The 18,144-nt window shown below is 52.0% G+C and overlaps 1 protein-coding gene across 1 annotated transcript; it reads left to right on the top strand.

Moving 5' to 3' along the window:
* KPNA7 (karyopherin subunit alpha 7) lies at positions 1 to 12,052 on the top strand. The gene is made up of 11 exons (XM_075565815.1): positions 1 to 805; positions 3,304 to 3,403; positions 3,820 to 3,963; positions 4,496 to 4,581; positions 4,867 to 5,135; positions 5,645 to 5,727; positions 7,291 to 7,554; positions 8,483 to 8,716; positions 9,119 to 9,301; positions 9,577 to 9,726; positions 11,852 to 12,052. The coding sequence occupies exons 2-11, from the start codon at positions 3,338 to 3,340 to the stop codon at positions 11,945 to 11,947; spliced, it is 1,575 nt and encodes a 524-aa protein (XP_075421930.1). The 5' UTR covers positions 1 to 805; positions 3,304 to 3,337; the 3' UTR covers positions 11,948 to 12,052.
* Positions 12,053 to 18,144: the final 6,092 nt, after the last annotated feature.

Raw genomic sequence — 18,144 nt, 5'->3', positions numbered from 1 at the left:
TAACCCTGCTCGGGGAAATCCCGCGGCCCCCCCCCGAGCCAGTCAAGTCACTATGTCCAGAGAGGTAATACCATATACACATACATGTCCAGTATTACCTCTCATTTTGTACTGGACAGTGTCTAAATACAGGAGAGTGCGGTTCAATACGAGACACCTGGCAACCCTAAAAACAGTACAGGGAACTATAGTATAATAAGTGCAACAAATAAGGTCAGGCAATAGGAGAGGAAATCCGTGCCCCAAAGAGCTTGCAGTCTAAGCTTGCTTCGAGATAAAGGAACCCCCACCATTGCAATCATCAATAGGGATTAATCCAAAGATAAAAAGAAGTTTAAAAAGCGTGGTGCTACCAGAGAGCTTTCCTTATTATGTAATAGGATTGGGAATTCTGGAAATCAGATACAGCACACTATTTTTTAAAGCAGCAATGCCACCTCCAAGGACTGAAATCAGGGAGATCTGGACAACCACTGGTCATTTCATGGAACATTTCAGTGATGCTAATTTCAGTGATGCTAGGTCAGTGATCCTGACAGGTGTGTATGTCTAGCAGTGATCAGATAGGAATCAGCTGGAACCTCCCTGTGTATCTCCCTCATCCCATGTGCTCAGCTCAGGGTCTTTCAAACATGCATGTGTTTCTTCCAATGCAGGGCGGGGCTTTAACAGAACCCAGCATAGCCACGCCCATCGAGGTGATTGGTTCTTTTGATGCGATGACGCAAGGACCACGCCCCCACGGGGGTTTAAATTTCGGAAGTGAAGCAGAGTGAGCATGTGACTAGCCAGTGAGGATCTGCAGGTAGGAGGAGATGGCAAGCTTTTTCCGTGTGCACGGACTACTAACCCTGATTTATTTCCCTACCCCCCATTCATGCTCACTGATTTTCTTTCCTCCTCCCCCTCTCCCCATTCATGCTCACTGATTTTCTTTCCTCTCCCCCTCTCCCCATTCATGCTCACTGATTTTCTTTCCCTTCCCTTCCCCTCTCCCCATTCATGCTCACTGATTTCCCCCTCCCTCATTCATGCTCACTGATTTCCCCCCTCCCCTCTCCCCATTCATGCTCACTGATTTTCTTTCCCTTCCCTTCCCCCTCTCCCCATTCATGCTCACTGATTTCCCCCCTCCCCTCATTCATGCTCACTGATTTCCCCCCCTCCCCTCTCCCCATTCATGCTCACTGATTCCTTCCCCTCTCTCCCCATTCACCCTCACTGATTCCCTCCCCCTCTCCCCATTCACCCTCACTGATTCCCTCCCCCCTCTCCCCATTCACCCTCACTGATTTCCCTCTCCCATTCACCCTCACTGATTTCCCTTCCCCCTCTCCCCATTCACCCTCACTGATTTCCCTCCCCCCTCTCCCCTTTCACCCTCACTGATTTCCCTCCCCCCCTCTCCCCATTCACCCTCACTGATTTCCCTCCCCCCTCTCCCCATTCACCTCACTGATTTCCTCCCCCCTCTCCCCATTCACCCTCACTGATTTCCCTCCCCCCTCTCCCCATTCACCCTCACTGATTTCCCTCCCCCCCTCTCCCCATTCACCCTCACTGATTTCCCTTCCCCCCTCTCCCCATTCACCCTCACTGATTTCCCTCCCCCCTCTCCCCATTCACCCTCACTGATTTCCCTCCCCCCTCTCCCATTCACCCTCACTGATTTCCCTCCCCCCTCTCCCCATTCACCCTCACTGATTTCCCTCCCCCCCTCTCCCCATTCACCCTCACTGATTTCCCTCCCCCCTCTCCCCATTCACCTCACTGATTTCCCTCCCCCCCTCTCCCCATTCACCCTCACTGATTTCCCTCCCCCCTCTCCCCATTCACCCTCACTGATTTCCCTCCCCCCTCTCCCCATTCACCCTCACTGATTTCCCTCCCCCCCTCTCCCCATTCACCCTCACTGATTTCCCTCCCCCCTCTCCCCATTCACCCTCACTGATTCCCTCCCCCCTCTCCCATTCACCCCTCACTGATTTCCCTCCCCCCCTCTCCCCATTCACCCTCACTGATTTCCCTCCCCCCTCTCCCCATTCACCCTCACTGATTTCCCTCCCCCCCTCTCCCCATTCACCCTCACTGATTTCCTCCCCTCTCTCCCCCATTCACCCTCACTGATTTCCTCCCCCTCTCTCCCCATTCACCCTCACTGATTTCCCTCCCCCTCTCTCCCCTTCACCCTCACTGATTTCCCTCCCCCCCTCTCCCCATTCACCCTCACTGATTTCCCTCCCCCCTCTCCCCATTCACCCTCACTGATTTCCCTCCCCCCCTCTCCCCATTCACCCTCACTGATTTCCCTCCCCCCCTCTCCCATTCACCCTCACTGATTTCCCTCCCCCCCTCTCCCATTCACCCTCACTGATTTCCCTCCCCCCCTCTCCCCATTCACCCTCACTGATTTCCCTCCCCCCCTCTCCCCATTCACCCTCACTGATTTCCCTCCCCCCCTCTCCCCATTCACCCTCACTGATTTCCCTCCCCCCCTCTCCCCATTCACCCTCACTGATTTCCCTCCCCCCTCTCCCCATTCACCCTCACTGATTTCCCTCCCCCCCTCTCCCATTCACCCTCACTGATTTCCCTCCCCCCTCTCCCCATTCACCCTCACTGATTTCCCTCCCCCCCTCTCCCCATTCACCCTCACTGATTTTCTTTCTTCCTTCCCTCCCCCCCTCTCCCCATTCACCCTCACTGATTTTCTTTCTTCCCTCCCCCCCCCCCCTCTCCCCATTCACCCTCACTGATTTTCTTTCTTCCCTCCCTCCCTCCCTCTCCCCATTCACCCTCACTGATTTTCTTTCTTCCCTCCCTCCCTCCCTCTCCCCATTCACCCTCACTGATTTTCTTTCTTCCCTCCCTCCCTCTCCCCATTCACCCTCACTGATTTTCTTTCTTCCTCCCTCCCCCCTCTCCCCATTCACCCTCACTGATTTTCTTTCTTCCCTCCCTCCCTCCCTCTCCCCATTCACCCTCACTGATTTTTCTTTCTTCCCTCCCTCCCTCCCTCTCCCCATTCACCCTCACTGATTTCTTTCTTTCTTCCCTCCCTCCCTCTCCCCATTCATGCTCTTGATTAACCTGTAATCAGGTCACTGGCAGTGTGGGGCAATAAATCAGTTGCTTCCTTGTTGCTTTAAGGATCTTAATTCTTCCGTTGTGAATGTTGACCCAACTTCACTAAGTGTTATCCCATGTGTGCAAGCTGCCTGGTCACAGGCAGTGATGCATGGTCTTTATGTGGCCTGGGTGCCATGCTTGCCCTCCTGTGAGTCTGCCTTCCTGTCCCTGCAGCATAGTGAGTCAGGACTTCAGACTTGGAAATAAGATGCCGACCACAAACGAAGTGGATGAACGGATAAAGAAGTTCAAGAACAAAGGCAGAGACTCTGCGGTAACGGAGTTTCTCCTCTGAGCCCCTCTGTCTGCATTGAATGATCTGGCACTTATGGGTTAATGTAGTTGCTTCCCACCTGAGCTGCATATTGCAGAATACATCTGTTCTCTTCTCCCCACTCTTTTGTGCACCTCACCCTGTCTCTCCCAAGTGCTACTCTGCATCTAGTCCCCAGAGGGAAATGATGGAAACAAGGGTTATACTCTGAGTTGGGACAAAGGAGATTAATAGATGGTGGTTGGGTGGTGATTGAAGTAATTGGGAAGAAGCTGATGTGTAGTTGTGGTGGTTAACCCTCTACCTTTGAGTGGCACTGCATGCTAGTATTGCCGTATCCTCTGGCAGTGAAAGGGTTATCTGGCTGTACCTGCTCTGGTGTTGGGAGGTGCTCATTGGAAGGTGCCTTGTTGCAGGAGCTGAGACGCCGGCGGGTGGAGGTGAGTGTGGAGCTCAGGAAGGCCAAGAAAGATGAGCAGATTCTGAAGAGGCGGAATGTGTCAAGTTTCCCAGACGAGGAATGCCTGTCTCCGGAGCAGCGCAAGACCTCCAGCTCTGCGGTGAGTTGCAATACAGCAAACCTTGCAGCATGTTACACAAAGGTCGGGCACATGCTGTGTATGTGTATATACGCCGCTACACAAGATACAAATACATAATTTTATATTAGGAGGCAGATGTGGAATTTGTAATGTTACTTGCTACACTGGCACTATCGGAGGCTGCAGTATATTCTGATTCAGTGACATGCAACACAATCCACGGGAAGCAGAAGCCAGTGACCTAAATGACATCACAAATGAAACATGGCTGCCTCCTAACTCCACTCTGTAGCTGAGTGCACCAGTACAATTGTTGTATTTCAGTACTTTAGAGCTTCCGGGCATCAGGTTGCAGAGCTGATCAGATGCGCACCAGACATGCTGAGAACTCTTCCAATTGCATGTCTATTAATTAGACTGAGATCTAATGTCCTGCCCCCACCACCCCCTTCCCGGAAACCTATTCCTTGTAGAAACCGTGCTAAAAGAACCTGACCAACCCCTTCCCAGTTCATGCTGATCATGTAACGCTAATGTTTGTCTCTCGCAGGTTCCTCTGCTCTCTCTGGAGGAAATAGTGCAAGGGATACACTCTGCAAATGCTGACCTGGAACTGAGGGCCACACAGGCAGCAAGGTACCTGCCCAACACAAGCCTGGGGGCTACTAACAAATCCCATAGTCTGTAATAAGATCACTGTCTAACATAAAGACCAAGGATTATAGCCAGATTCTGACATATCAGAACAGCTGCTCCTAGGGTTAAAGGGAATTTATTTATTTTTGAGCCTGGGGGTTGGTGCCTACTCCAATTTGTGTTTATAAATGCCATCCATCATTCTGGGTGGGGGTTATGGGTGGCAGATATAGTTTACCAGAATCAATGTGTTCCTGTTGCCTGCTCCTGTGATCTCTCCTGCAGGAAGATGCTGTCCCGTGAGAGGAACCCTCCCCTGAACGAGATCATTGAGGCTGGGCTGATCCCAAGGCTAGTGGAGTTCCTGGGCCACCATAATAATAGCTCCCTGCAGTTTGAAGCTGCCTGGGCTCTCACCAACATCGCCTCTGGGACCTCCAGCCAAACCAAGATCGTGGTGGAGGGCGGTGCTGTCACGGCGTTCATCGCCCTGCTGTCCTCCCCGCACCTGCACATCAGTGAGCAGGCTGTGTGGGCACTAGGAAACATAGCAGGTAAGACTGGCACTGCCCAACAGGCACAAGTCCATGGCTGAGGTGATGTTCCTCTTTGAGGCACTAGCATTACTTTTATTTTAACTTTGCAGAAACATTTATTGTTACATTTTATGAGGAAATTTAGTTTAAATGTAAAGTTCTGCACCTGTAGGGAAGTACTGGTACTCCTGGGTATCAAAATAAAAGTAACTTAACTTTGTTGGTGCTGGCGCACATTTTGACCCAGAATCTAGAGGAGATGCCTGTGTTGCATCATCCTAAATCCTCCTGGACACCAGATGCTAGCAGAACCATGCCAAATTGTGGGTTTGTGCAGACTGCTCCTTGTTACAATGTTACCAACCTAATTCCTTTCCTTAATATACCTCCTGTCCTGCATGGATACCTTTGGGCTGTGAGGATGCCCCATGTTGTTGCTTTTTCTTTGTATCTAGTTTCAAATGTTGGCATGGGTTTATGGGTGCCCAAAATTCACAGTACTCGTTGTCACCTTTCCGTTCGTGCAGGTGACGGTCCCATGTACAGAGACTCTCTGATCAGCTGCAATGTGATCCCGCCGCTGCTCTCCCTTGTGAACCCGCAGACGCCTGTAACTATTTCTTCTATATACATAGTGGGGTCATACACATGGCGCACAAACCGTGCCCACATCTGCCACATCCTGAGCCTGGCTTAGTCTGAGCTGACTGTCCCCAGTGAATATAGTTGCTCATCGCTCACTTTTCACATTGACACAGTGGCTTAACTCCTTCACTGCTGGAAGATCTTGCAGCACTTTGCTTTTAGGCATAGGCTGTCTTGATACTTTGACTTTCACGGCACAAACGGTAACATGGTAGATGAGGTTGAAAAGACATGCGTCAAAGTTCAACATTTGCTAAATTTAGACGAGATACTTTATCCTACAGTATATCCGTACTTGCAGTATATTGATCCAGAGGAAGGCAAACAAAACCCCTGGTGACATCATCCAGTGATTTCTCATAAGGGGAAAAATAAATTCATTCCTGACTCCAATAATTGGCAATCAGATTACTCCCTGGATCAACCTCCTTCCCATGGTTACTTATTTGGTATATCCCTGTATAGCTTTCCTTTCTAAAGCTGTCCAACTTTTTTTTTTTTTTAACATCGTATCTGCCATCAGTCTCCATGGGTAATGAATCCTACAGTGTAACTGCCCTTACTGTAAAGAACCTTTCCTTTGTTGCTGGTGAAATCCCCTTTCCTCCAACCTTAAGGGATGCCTCTGAGTCCTTTTGTACGGCCATTGAGATGAATAATTTTATAATTATTTTGAAAGCTTTGTATTGACCCTGAATATATTTGTACTGTATATAGTTATCATATCTCCTCTTAGACACATTTTCTAATGTAAGTAAATTTAATTTCTCTAGCCTCTCCATAAATCAGATTGTGCATCCCCTTTATTAATTTGGTTGCTCTTTCCTGCACTCGTTCCATAATGTCTTTTCTAAGGACTGGTGCCCCAAATTGTACTCAACATTCAAGGTGTGGTCTTACACTTAATGCTTTATAAAGGGGAATAATGCTTTATAAAGGGGAATAATTATGTTCCATCTATTGCCCGTTTAATGCAAGATAATGCTAACATCCTGACTTCATGTGATGGGCTTCTCTGCTCGCTGAATCAAAGCAGGACGAGCAAAAAAGCACTTCAGAGGACTTGGTGGGGGGGGGGGGGGGGGGGGGGAATAAGCAATATTAAAGTTTTATTGTAGAATTGACACATTGGACCTTTGCCAAGTTCTGGAGTGCGGTTTGTTTGCTCTTGTTGCCTTGATTCATGTGATTGTCTGAGCTAGAGAAGAACGGAGCACCCATGTCAGATTGGATTGCTTCTCTACTTGATCCACTTTCTGCCAGAGTACAGATCAGACATGCCTCACACACCTCGTAATAGTTTGCTTTATGAAATTTATTGTGATTCTCTCCATATTCAATGGAAATTCAGCCCATGTCCTAAAATCTCCCAACCTCCCTTAATCCTGTTCTGTGCATCAGCTTGGGTGTTGGGGTGGAGACTCCACATGTGACAATATAAATGCGCACTTCTAAAGATCTGTTCCTGCTTTGCTCTGGTCTTTGGGTTTAATGATGCCTCCTTACCATCCTGGGCCTGGCCGTTTAGATTGGGTACCTCCGGAACATCACATGGACCCTGTCTAACCTCTGCCGGAACAAGAACCCTTACCCGCCCATGCCAGCAGTCCTGCAAATCATGCCAGTGCTGATCCAACTACTACACCATGAGGACAAGGACATCCTTTCTGACACCTGCTGGGCCATGTCCTACCTCACTGATGGTTCCAATGACCGCATTGATGTGGTGGTCAAGACTGGAGCTGTGGACCGGCTGGTGCAGCTGATGTCCAGCTCTGAGCTGACAATCCTGGTGAGTTCCCTTTTTTTTTACACCATCTTTTTCCACAGCTTAAAAGGTGTACTAGATTCTTTATATAAGCATGTCTAGTTCTACTCCAGAATCCCTAAACATTGTGGCATCAGGAAGACCACTGAACTGATGCCTGCCATGTTTCTTTAAGCTAGGCTACAGGTGCTGTTCTAATGTGCTTGGGTGTCTTTATTTACTGTTTACTAGCGTATGGCCTCTGAAGTGAAGCCTGGAGACAGTGCCCATGCAAATCACATGTGCGGTTATTAAAAGAAACCTCTTCCTAAACAGTCCTTGGGTTCCACTTTAATAAATATCGCTGCTCTGGGCCAGTAAATGTCCTGGAAGATGTTGCAGTGTTTACACCTTGTGTATAGTTAAAAGTATTAAACAGATCATACCATATTTATTTTTTTTGTTCATCAAAGGTATCACAAATTATGGATCTGAAGCGTTCCCATAACATGGCACTGACAGAGTATGCAGCGCTGTATGTGGCATTTTGCAGGCACATCACTGCCCTGTAGAGTGGGGCACACTATTTATTTTTGCGGAGGTTAGAGGTCCCACACTCTTCCCCAAGGCACTTAAAATAAATGCCAGGGGACAGCACGAGGCCTCTGCAACTTCACTTACTGTGACTCAGTCGGTTGCAGCAAATGATGCCGCGGGTTGATGTAATTTGATGCTTCAGACTAGGTGGGGGGGGGGGGGGTGTGAGCAGTGGGGGCGAGCAGGCAGGGCGCGCAAGGCAAAAAGCTTGCACACCCCTGCTGTAGGGCACTCTTCCTATGCCACAGGCACCCAAAACATAACATGCCTTAGGAGAGCTGACCCTACCACTGAACTACTTCAGCCCATCCATTTAACTGGATGGTCCGCCTTATTGTGGGGTCCTTGACATATTGTATCCCTTGTTTCCCCCCAGACTCCATCTCTGCGCACTGTTGGGAATATAGTCACAGGGACTGACAAACAGACGCAGGTTGCTATCGAAGCCGGCGTTCTGGCCATCCTGCCCCAGCTCCTGCGGCACCAGAAGCCGAGCGTGCAGAAGGAGGCAGCGTGGACCCTCAGTAACATCTCTGCTGGACCTGCTCAGCAGATCCAGCAACTCATCACCTGCGGGCTCCTGCCACCTCTCGTGGATCTCCTCCGGAAGGTGAGAATTTTATCTGAGGGAACCCGTTCGGGTAATGCCAGGAGCACAAGCCCTAACAGTGCTGTAGTCGAAGCTTCCTCCTAGATCTCTGCACAAGAACATGCCGCTGTATAGATCTGGACAGGGTAGCTACATGTCGGTGTAGAGATTCTTCAGCTTGTAAATCAGTACTTCAGTTGTAAGTGCAAGGTTACCAATTTCCCCTTCATATAAATACTAGCAGAGGAATCACTAGTCTGGATTAGCACAAGCTGGGCCAAGCTGTGGGCTTGAAGGTAGGATGTTCTTTATTGGCAGTGGTACAGAGCTGCTCCTGGCTCTCCTTCCTCTCTCCCCGCTCCCACTGTCCTGTACTCACATAGTTACAGCCAGAGAATGTCATCACGGATCTTTTCTCTTTAGGGAGACTTCAAGGCTCAGAAGGAAGCGGTGTGGGCAGTGACCAATTTCACCAGTGGGGGCACTGTGGAGCAGGTGGTGCAGCTGGTCCAATGTGGGGTGTTGGAGCCTCTGCTCAATATGTTAACTACCAGGGACAGCAAAACCATACTGGTGATCCTGGATGCCATCTCCAACATATTCCTGGTGAGTTGCCAGAATGTTATCCTTCAGCTGGTGATAGAGGATACCACGTATCAGTTGGTGGTTAAATCTGCCAGTGGTTGGTGCCACCTTCCCTGTGACTCAATGTGCTGACTTCACAATCCTAAACTGGTGCCACGTACGAGCAAGGGTTCTGCCTTGGGCAGCCGAAAGAATTGTGAGCTTGGGACATTCTGAAGAGCAGTATGGAGGGCTCTCACTTTATCACTGAGACCGTGTTTTGGGGAATGTCCAGTGCTGAGCTCTGTCCCTTTCAGGCTGCAGAGAAGCTGGCTGAGCTGGAGAAGCTTTGCCTCATTGTGGAGGAGCTGGGAGGCCTGGAGAAGATCGAGGCTTTGCAGACACACGACAATCACATGGTGTATCACGCTGCGCTGGCTCTGATAGAAAAGTACTTTGCAGGAGAGGTATGGGTTGCATGCTTAACTCTTTTTTGCTGCTAAGAGTCTGAGGTAGTGATGTACCCGGCGCCTTTTCAGCTACCCAGAAATTGACCAGCACCGGGTAATTTCAGGGCATCGGAGAATTGATAAACACTTGCCTGCAGCCGGCAATGGAAGACCACAGTGACATCTGAGACCAGCAGCAGAAGTCCTGGTGGCAGCAGCCAAAGTCCTTGTTCATCTGGCGGGAGCAGCAGGAACAGAGCACACAGCTCCTGCCAGGGGAAGCATGTGGCAGGAGTGTTCCTATTGGACAGCCAGCTGTCCAATAGGAATGCTCTGGTCCCATACTTCCCCAGCTCGCATCGGCTGTGTGCTCTGTTCCTGCTGCTCCCACCAGATGAACAAGACCTTCAGCTGCTTCCGCCACCACCAGGATGTCTGCTGCTGGTCCCACATGTCGCCTCAGTCTTCCTCACTGGTCTTCCTCACTGGTCTTTCGTCCGTGCAGGTAAGTGCCAGCCGGGTAGGGTAAAATGTTTTATTTTTCCCGGGTAGCCATTACTTTATTTTTATTATATGGACCCAGTACAACACTAGTGCTACCTCATTTAAAGGCTCACTCAGCTGCAGCGCTGGTAGAGGCTGTCTGCAGCTTCTTAAAACGGGACACCTAACCCCTTGAAAGATGGGTGCCCCTGCAGCACAAATACAAATGTGGTGCTCATCGTCAAAAGACAACCTGTTTGGTGCCAAGCACAAATTAAAGTGTGACTGCAGGGTTGTGTGGTCAGCAGTGACACTTCAATACATATATAATGGTGTTGGTGTAATCTACATCTGGCTGTAAGATTGGTGATGAGACACTGCTTTGTAAGTGGTGGGGGGATGTGGTTGATTGCAGTGTCTGCTCCTTATGCTCTTGGGCCAGGTCAGTCATCCTGTACATCAGGCATCCAATTGGATTGAAAGAGAAAAAGTAGCAGCAATGTGCAACATGTGCACTAGCACCAATCAAGGAGGTTGTACATCAGTGACAATGAATAGTGAAGGTGGCAGTAAAAATGACTACCACAAGTCAGACTGGGAAAAAACCTTATCCAACCACGACTACAAGGGTCTGCAGCTATCCACACAGATGGCTCAGCATCTTAATGGCTTCAGAAAATACAAATGGGAAAAGTGCTGGCCTTGGTGGTGTACTAAAAATTGGTGTCAAAAAGGGGTATCGCATATAGAAAACAGAACCAAATTATTGTGTATCACTTAAACCACGGGTGTGCAAACTGGGGGCGTGCAGGATTTTGTTGGGGGTTGCATTTTGGAACACCATTCCAAACACACAAACCACATTTAATGCTGGGGCTCTGCGTGAGGCCTCTGCAACCTCAACTTAAAGAGTCTCTAGTCTTCTGGATGCGTGGGGTCATGTGCACATTTGTTTATATTGTGGACTTGTTCTGGCTAAGACTGCTGTAGTCTACACTACATGGACTTTCGGACCTATTTGCTGATCAGGAGAGCTGCACTTCTACGTTCCTGCTTCTCTGCAATTTGGTACTGGGGACGCAGAGTCTGAGGATTGGAGGTCCTATTTGCCCACAACTGCTGCCAATGTCCCCCTGATTGGTGCATGTTGAGATCAACGCAGTCTGTGGTGCTGTGGTAACCTTTGATACAGTGTCTAAGTGATGCACGCTAAGGCTGAATTCTTGTATTTTTTTTTTTTTTTTTTTAACATACTACACGGAATTGTGCGCTTGTCCTATCTTCTGTATCCCACTGGATTACTACTTGGTATAACGGCTTCACCATGCAGAAACTTCTATGCGCAGTATACAGGAGCTGTAGAATCTAATGAGCTCATTGTATGTCAACATCTTGAAGCCACAAGTTTGAAGATCCCAGCACCATTCTTACAGGATCGGTCCCAGATGTGTTAAAATCAATTTTCTTTTTATTTAACTATGTGGGAGATGGGTTCTCTTTCTCCCGCTTCCAGCCCCCCCCCCCCCCCCCCGCCCCCGTGTGAATTCTTCTTTCTCCCTAGTGAGTCACATGTGCAGTGTGCTTCAGCTGCATGTTTGCACTTCCGCGTGTATCCTTTCCTCTCCGGCTCTCACTGTCTCTGCTTTTTCTGTTTCACCAGGAGGTTGACGACGTGGCTGCTCTAGAACCGGACATGGACAAAGAGGGCTACACGTTCCAGGTCCCGGGCGTGCAGAAGGACGACTTCAACTTCTGAGGGTGTCTGGTGTGCACGGTCTCTGCACTGTTGGCAAGCACTTTGAGGGGAGCTTATGTATTTAAAGAAATTTGTTAAATAAAATATTCCTTTTTGCAGAATTTATGTGACTTCTTGTTTCTTGCACAGTTTTCCATTCATGGTCCCTCTCCTTGTGAGACTGACTTTTCTTATTGGTCTTCACGCATAAATAGGAATGTACAGTTGCAACAACATTACATTTTGACATATATGGTTAACTTTTTATTAGTGGTGGGGGGGGAGAAACCATAGGGAGAGGGGTACCGAAGCTTATGGTTGCATTTGCCCGGGACACAGGTGTGTAGTTCTATTACTGGTTATTGTGCAACCATTCACTAAAATTATTTGCTTTGAGAGACCCCCCACCCCCCATGAGTTGGGTGGAAGTTGACCTCACATACCCTGCCATGGGTGTCGGCAACCCTATGCACACAAGTGGCAAATTGAGTTTGCCAGCTCCCACAGTAAAGTTTATCTTCCTGATGGTGTGTGCTGGTTTACACTTTCTGAATGAGTCAAAGTGCAGCAGCGGGTGATAGTGCTGAGGTGAGGGAAGCAGCAGCAGGTGATAGTGCTGAGGTGAGGGAAGCAGGTGAACAGTGTGGTTTGGTTTTTTTTTTATGTTCGATTGAGCAACCAAATGTCACCATTTTTACATGGTGGCGATGTGGCTACATTGAAAAATAGGTTGCCCACCTGTTTTAGGAGCTACAAATATTTGCAATCATTTCTTGTCTAGACAAATCCTTGCCACAGGTGTGTCAACTTGGTGTTCTCACTGGTACCAAAGGGTTAATGCTGTGATGCTTCTGAGCCAGAATCGTGGTCCACTGCAGCACACAACTCTGGAGACCATCAGTCTACCTACAGTTGTAGGTTTGCTTATGGCTATGTTCTGGTTGATAAACACAGATACCCAAGCTCTAAAAAAAAACACAAAAGTAAGTGCTACTGGGCGTGACTAAATGTATACAACAAACAGCCCAAAGCTACGTCCAGCATGACAAAAAAATACAGTGAAATATCTATACATCTCTTAAAGGGTCATTTAGGTAAACCCTTTGGTCAAAGCATAAGCCTGCAGCTAACATCAAGGACATTACCTTGATCTTGTTGCAGGCTTATAACACTTTGGCCAAAGGGTTTAACTAAATGACCCTTCAAGAGATGTATAGATATTTCACTGTATATTTTTGCCATGCTGGATGTAGCTTTGGGCTTCTTTGTATGTTCTGGTTGGTAACTTATTTTCTTGACATTTGCTTAAGTTTTGGGTACAACCACCAGAGTGGCGCGTTGAGCCTGTTTGCCTGCATCCCCTTCAACATGGAGGTGCATGATGGATAGGTTTTGTGGCGGCTTCGGTCAAGACCGAGAGATGACTTTGAACATGTTCTCGTTAAGCGTACACATGGAGGATTGAGCGAACCGCCCAGGTCTCACTAATCCAGTTCTAGATATTCATTGTTTTAGCGCTCCAGCATTGGACTCTAAGAAATGTTTTATTAGCAAATGGCTCCTTTCTCTTACCCCTCTTTCAGCTAATGGCTCTTATACATGTAACAGGTGTTCCCCCACCCTCTGGGAGATGTCGTTGGTGGTGGTCTTGTGCTGCTCACCTGCTAGGCTTGCATCATACTGAGTGTCCGCAGGTGGTAGTGGGGATGAACAGGACAGGCTTTAGGGTTGATCTCAGTTCTTTTGTGTGCAGCGCCTCCAGTCCCTGCAGGAAAACTCTAGTACTCCCCCTGATTAACTGCACTCAGGCAGGAGTATACAACAGGAACAGTCTTTATTCTTCAACAAATCAGCACACAACAGGTACACTTCTTCCTCTCTGGTCCCTGGAATCAACCCAGGGAGCTTAAGGCCCCAAAGGTCTATCCTTAACTCCCTTATTCCCTGGTGGAATAAGTGGTAGTTGTCCCACTCCCCCGAGGGAGGGGAAGCAAGATGGCCAGAGCCCTAGCTCCACACTTCCAACTCTCTGAGCAGAACCACTAAATTTAGGCTCTGCAGTTCCTTTTGTACCCAGGGGGAATGTCTGACCCTGATAGGGCGGAACACAGGCCTAGTCCCAACCCTTCTGTCACTCAAGAGAATTGCTTACTGCAGGGGCAATTCCCGGATTAACTAAGTCTGTGGTGTGGTAGTGTCGGCGAAGTTGCGGCAAAACAAATGTATTGCCGCTGCGCGTGAGCTTATAGTAGACGCGATCGCACGGTCGCTGGAAGTCAATTTGATTTTTTTGGAGCGACCGCAGCATGCCTATAGTGCCGGCGATGCGACGTCGCTCAAACAAAACAATTGACACCGTCGCCAGTGCTTATAGTAAGCGTGATGGGTCTCTGATTTTTGTTGTTGTTTTTTTTTGGAGACAGTCGCCACGTGATTGCCTCTAAACCAATCAAATTGCGCAGCCAGCCCCCTTTAGTGACGTCACTGGCGACCATCGCTAAAAAACAAATTACAACTATCGCGGGTGGTATCATCGGTCGCATCACCGTCGCCAGCACAATAAGCGCGGCCTAACACTCTGCGCTGGTACCAGGGTTTGTGTTAGGCAGGGCAGATTAGTAGCCAAGAGGATACATGGCTACATACAAAATAGCGTTCTACGCAGTGCTTGAGTGGGGATTTCACGTGCCTGCTGTCTTGGATTTGTGTTGCCGACATGATGTATGATCTGTCGTAACTGCAAACAGAAGTTGGTCTGCTTAACACTTGAGAATGTGACGATGTAGCTAACCCCTTTTAGGAGAGGTGGGAAACAGCATGGCAGTGTCGGCACCCTGGGAGTACAGCACCAGGCTGGTCACTTTGCTTGCACCACTCTGGTCTAAAATGCGTTTTGGGGAGCTCTACAAAACATGTAAGAATGGCATGCATTTTAATGAACCGGCATGCCCATTGTGCCAGGGATACAGTATAAAGTTTTCCCCGAGGCTGCTGGACCTTCCCCCCCCCCTCGCTGTGTCAATAAATGCGCAAGTGGTAGTATCTGGGCAGTAATCTGTCTGTCACGGGCAGTGAATGCAGCCTTTGTAACATCCTTTGTGTACAGAGAGTGCAGTACTTACAATGTATCTTTGCGGAGCCTCCCTGTGTAGGTCTGAGGTCAGGAGCCAGGCCGTGGCTGGAGCCTCCTGATGTTCTGCGCTGCCTTGGAATAGCCTGCTCACAATACAACCAGCTGAGACATTGTATTAACCCAGGGGTGGCCAGCTCCAGTGCTCAAGGGCCACCAACAGGTCAGGTTTTCAGAATACCCCTGCTTCAGCACAGGTGGTGCAGACATTGTGATTGAGCCACCTGTGCTGCAGCAGGGATACCCTGAAAGCCTGACCTGTTGCTGACCCTGGCTCTTGAGGACTGGGGATGACCACTCCTGCTTTATCCCATCTGAAACTTGTCACGTCACCCACAGAACCGCAGCCGAGACCACGTGTTCTTGCTCCGTTATATTAAACTGTGCACCTCCCGGGCGAGGGGCCACGTTTATTTTCTGGGGGGACCGGTTGTTTAGGAAATTCTCATTTACCCCCCTCCCCCCCCCCCCCCCCACACAGTATGTTGGGGAAGAAGCGAGAAGCGTGTTTTGGAAGTAAGCAGTAGTTGGGGAAGCGGGCAGCGTGGTGGGGAAGCGGGCAGTGTGTTGGGGAAGCGGGCAGCGTGGTGGGGAAGCGGGCAGTGTGGTGGGGAAGCGGGCAATGGGGTGGGGAAGTGGGCAGTGTGGTGGGGAAGCGGGCAGTGTGGTGGGGAAGCGGGCAATGGGGTGGGGAAGTGGGCAGTGTGGTGGGGAAGCGGGCAGTGTGGTGGGGAAGCGGGCAGTGTGGTGGGGAAGCGGGCAGCGTGGTGGGGAAGCGGGCAGCGTGGTGGGGAAGCGGGCAGCGTGGTGGGGAAGCGGGCAGTGTGGTGGGGAAGCGGGCAATGGGGTGGGGAAGTGGGCAGTGTGGTGGGGAAGCGGGCAGTGTGGTGGGGAAGTGGGCAATGGGGTGGGGAAGTGGGCAGTGTGGTGGGGAAGCGGGCAGTGTGGTGGGGAAGCGGGCAGCGCGGTGGGGAAGTGGGGAAGCGGGCAGTGTGGTGGGGAAGCGGGCAGTGTGGTGGGGAAGCGGGCAGTGTGGTGGGGAAGCGGGCAGCGTGGTGGGGAAGTGGGGAAGCGGGCAAGCGGGCAGTGTGGTGGGGAAGCGGGCAGCGCGGTGGGGAAGCGGGCAGTGTGGTGGGGAAGCGGGCAGCGTGGTGGGGAAGCGGGCAGTGTGGTGGGGAAGCGGGCAGCGTGGTGGGGAAGTGGGGAAGCGGGCAGTGTGGTGGGGAAGCGGGCAGTGTGGTGGGGAAGCGGGCAGTGTGGTGGGGAAGCGGGCAGTGTGGTGGGGAAGCGGGCAGCGTGGTGGGGAAGTGGGGAAGCGGGCAGTGTGGTGGGGAAGCGGGCAGTGTGGTGGGGAAGCGGGCAGTGTGGTGGGGAAGCGGGCAGTGTGGTGGGGAAGTGGGGAAGCGGGCAGTGTGGTGGGGAAGCGGGCAGTGTGGTGGGGAAGCGGGCAGTGTGGTGGGGAAGCGGGCAATGGGGTGGGGAAGCGGGCAGTGTGGTGGGGAAGCGGGCAGCGTGGTGGGGAAGCGGGCAGCGTGGTGGGGAAGCGGGCAGCGTGGTGGGGAAGCGGGCAGTGTGGTGGGGAAGCGGGCAATGGGGTGGGGAAGCGGGCAGCGTGGTGGGGAAGCGGGCAGTGTGGTGGGGAAGCGGGCAATGGGGTGGGGAAGTGGGCAGTGTGGTGGGGAAGCGGGCAGTGTCGTGGGGAAGCGGGCAATGGGGTGGGGAAGTGGGCAGTGTGGTGGGGAAGCGGGCAGTGTGGTGGGGAAGCGGGCAGCGCGGTGGGGAAGTGGGGAAGCGGGCAGTGTGGTGGGGAAGCGGGCAGCGTGGTGGGGAAGTGGGGAAGCGGGCAGTGTGGTGGGGAAGCGGGCAGTGTGGTGGGGAAGCGGGCAATGGGGTGGGGAAGTGGGCAGTGTGGTGGGGAAGCGGGCAGTGTGGTGGGGAAGCGGGCAGTGTGGTGGGGAAGCGGGCAGTGTGGTGGGGAAGCGGGCAGCGCGGTGGGGAAGCGGGCAGTGTGGTGGGGAAGCGGGCAATGGGGTGGGGAAGTGGGCAGTGTGGTGGGGAAGCGGGCAGTGTGGTGGGGAAGTGGGGAAGCGGGCAGTGTGGTGGGGAAGCGGGCAATGGGGTGGGGAAGTGGGCAGTGTGGTGGGGAAGCGGGCAGCGTGGTGGGGAAGCGGGCAGCGTGGTGGGGAAGCGGGCAATGGGGTGGGGAAGTGGGCAGTGTGGTGGGGAAGCGGGCAGCGTGGTGGGGAAGCGGGCAGCGTGGTGGGGAAGCGGGCAGCGTGGTGGGGAAGCGGGCAGTGTGGTGGGGAAGCGGGCAATGGGGTGGGGAAGTGGGCAGTGTGGTGGGGAAGCGGGCAGTGTGGTGGGGAAGTGGGCAATGGGGTGGGGAAGTGGGCAATGGGGTGGGGAAGTGGGCAGTGTGGTGGGGAAGCGGGCAGTGTGGTGGGGAAGCGGGCAGCGCGGTGGGGAAGCGGGCAGTGTGGTGGGGAAGCGGGCAGTGTGGTGGGGAAGCGGGCAGCGCGGTGGGGAAGTGGGGAAGCGGGCAGCGCGGTGGGGAAGTGGGGAAGCGGGCAGTGTGGTGGGGAAGCGGGCAGTGTGGTGGGGAAGCGGGCAGTGTGGTGGGGAAGCGGGCAGCGTGGTGGGGAAGTGGGGAAGCGGGCAAGCGGGCAGCGTGGTGGGGAAGCGGGCAGCGTGGTGGGGAAGCGGGCAGTGTGGTGGGGAAGCGGGCAATGGGGTGGGGAAGTGGGCAGTGTGGTGGGGAAGCGGGCAGTGTGGTGGGGAAGTGGGCAATGGGGTGGGGAAGTGGGCAATGGGGTGGGGAAGTGGGCAGTGTGGTGGGGAAGCGGGCAGTGTGGTGGGGAAGCGGGCAGCGCGGTGGGGAAGTGGGGAAGCGGGCAGTGTGGTGGGGAAGCGGGCAGTGTGGTGGGGAAGCGGGCAGCGCGGTGGGGAAGTGGGGAAGCGGGCAGCGCGGTGGGGAAGTGGGGAAGCGGGCAGTGTGGTGGGGAAGCGGGCAGTGTGGTGGGGAAGCGGGCAGTGTGGTGGGGAAGCGGGCAGCGTGGTGGGGAAGTGGGGAAGCGGGCAAGCGGGCAGT

Source organism: Ascaphus truei, chromosome 11, assembly GCF_040206685.1.
Source record: "Ascaphus truei isolate aAscTru1 chromosome 11, aAscTru1.hap1, whole genome shotgun sequence".
Taxonomy (NCBI): Eukaryota; Metazoa; Chordata; class Amphibia; order Anura; family Ascaphidae; genus Ascaphus; species Ascaphus truei.
The sequence above is the reverse complement of the archived record's forward strand: the minus strand, read 5'-3'. Positions and strand labels throughout refer to the sequence as shown.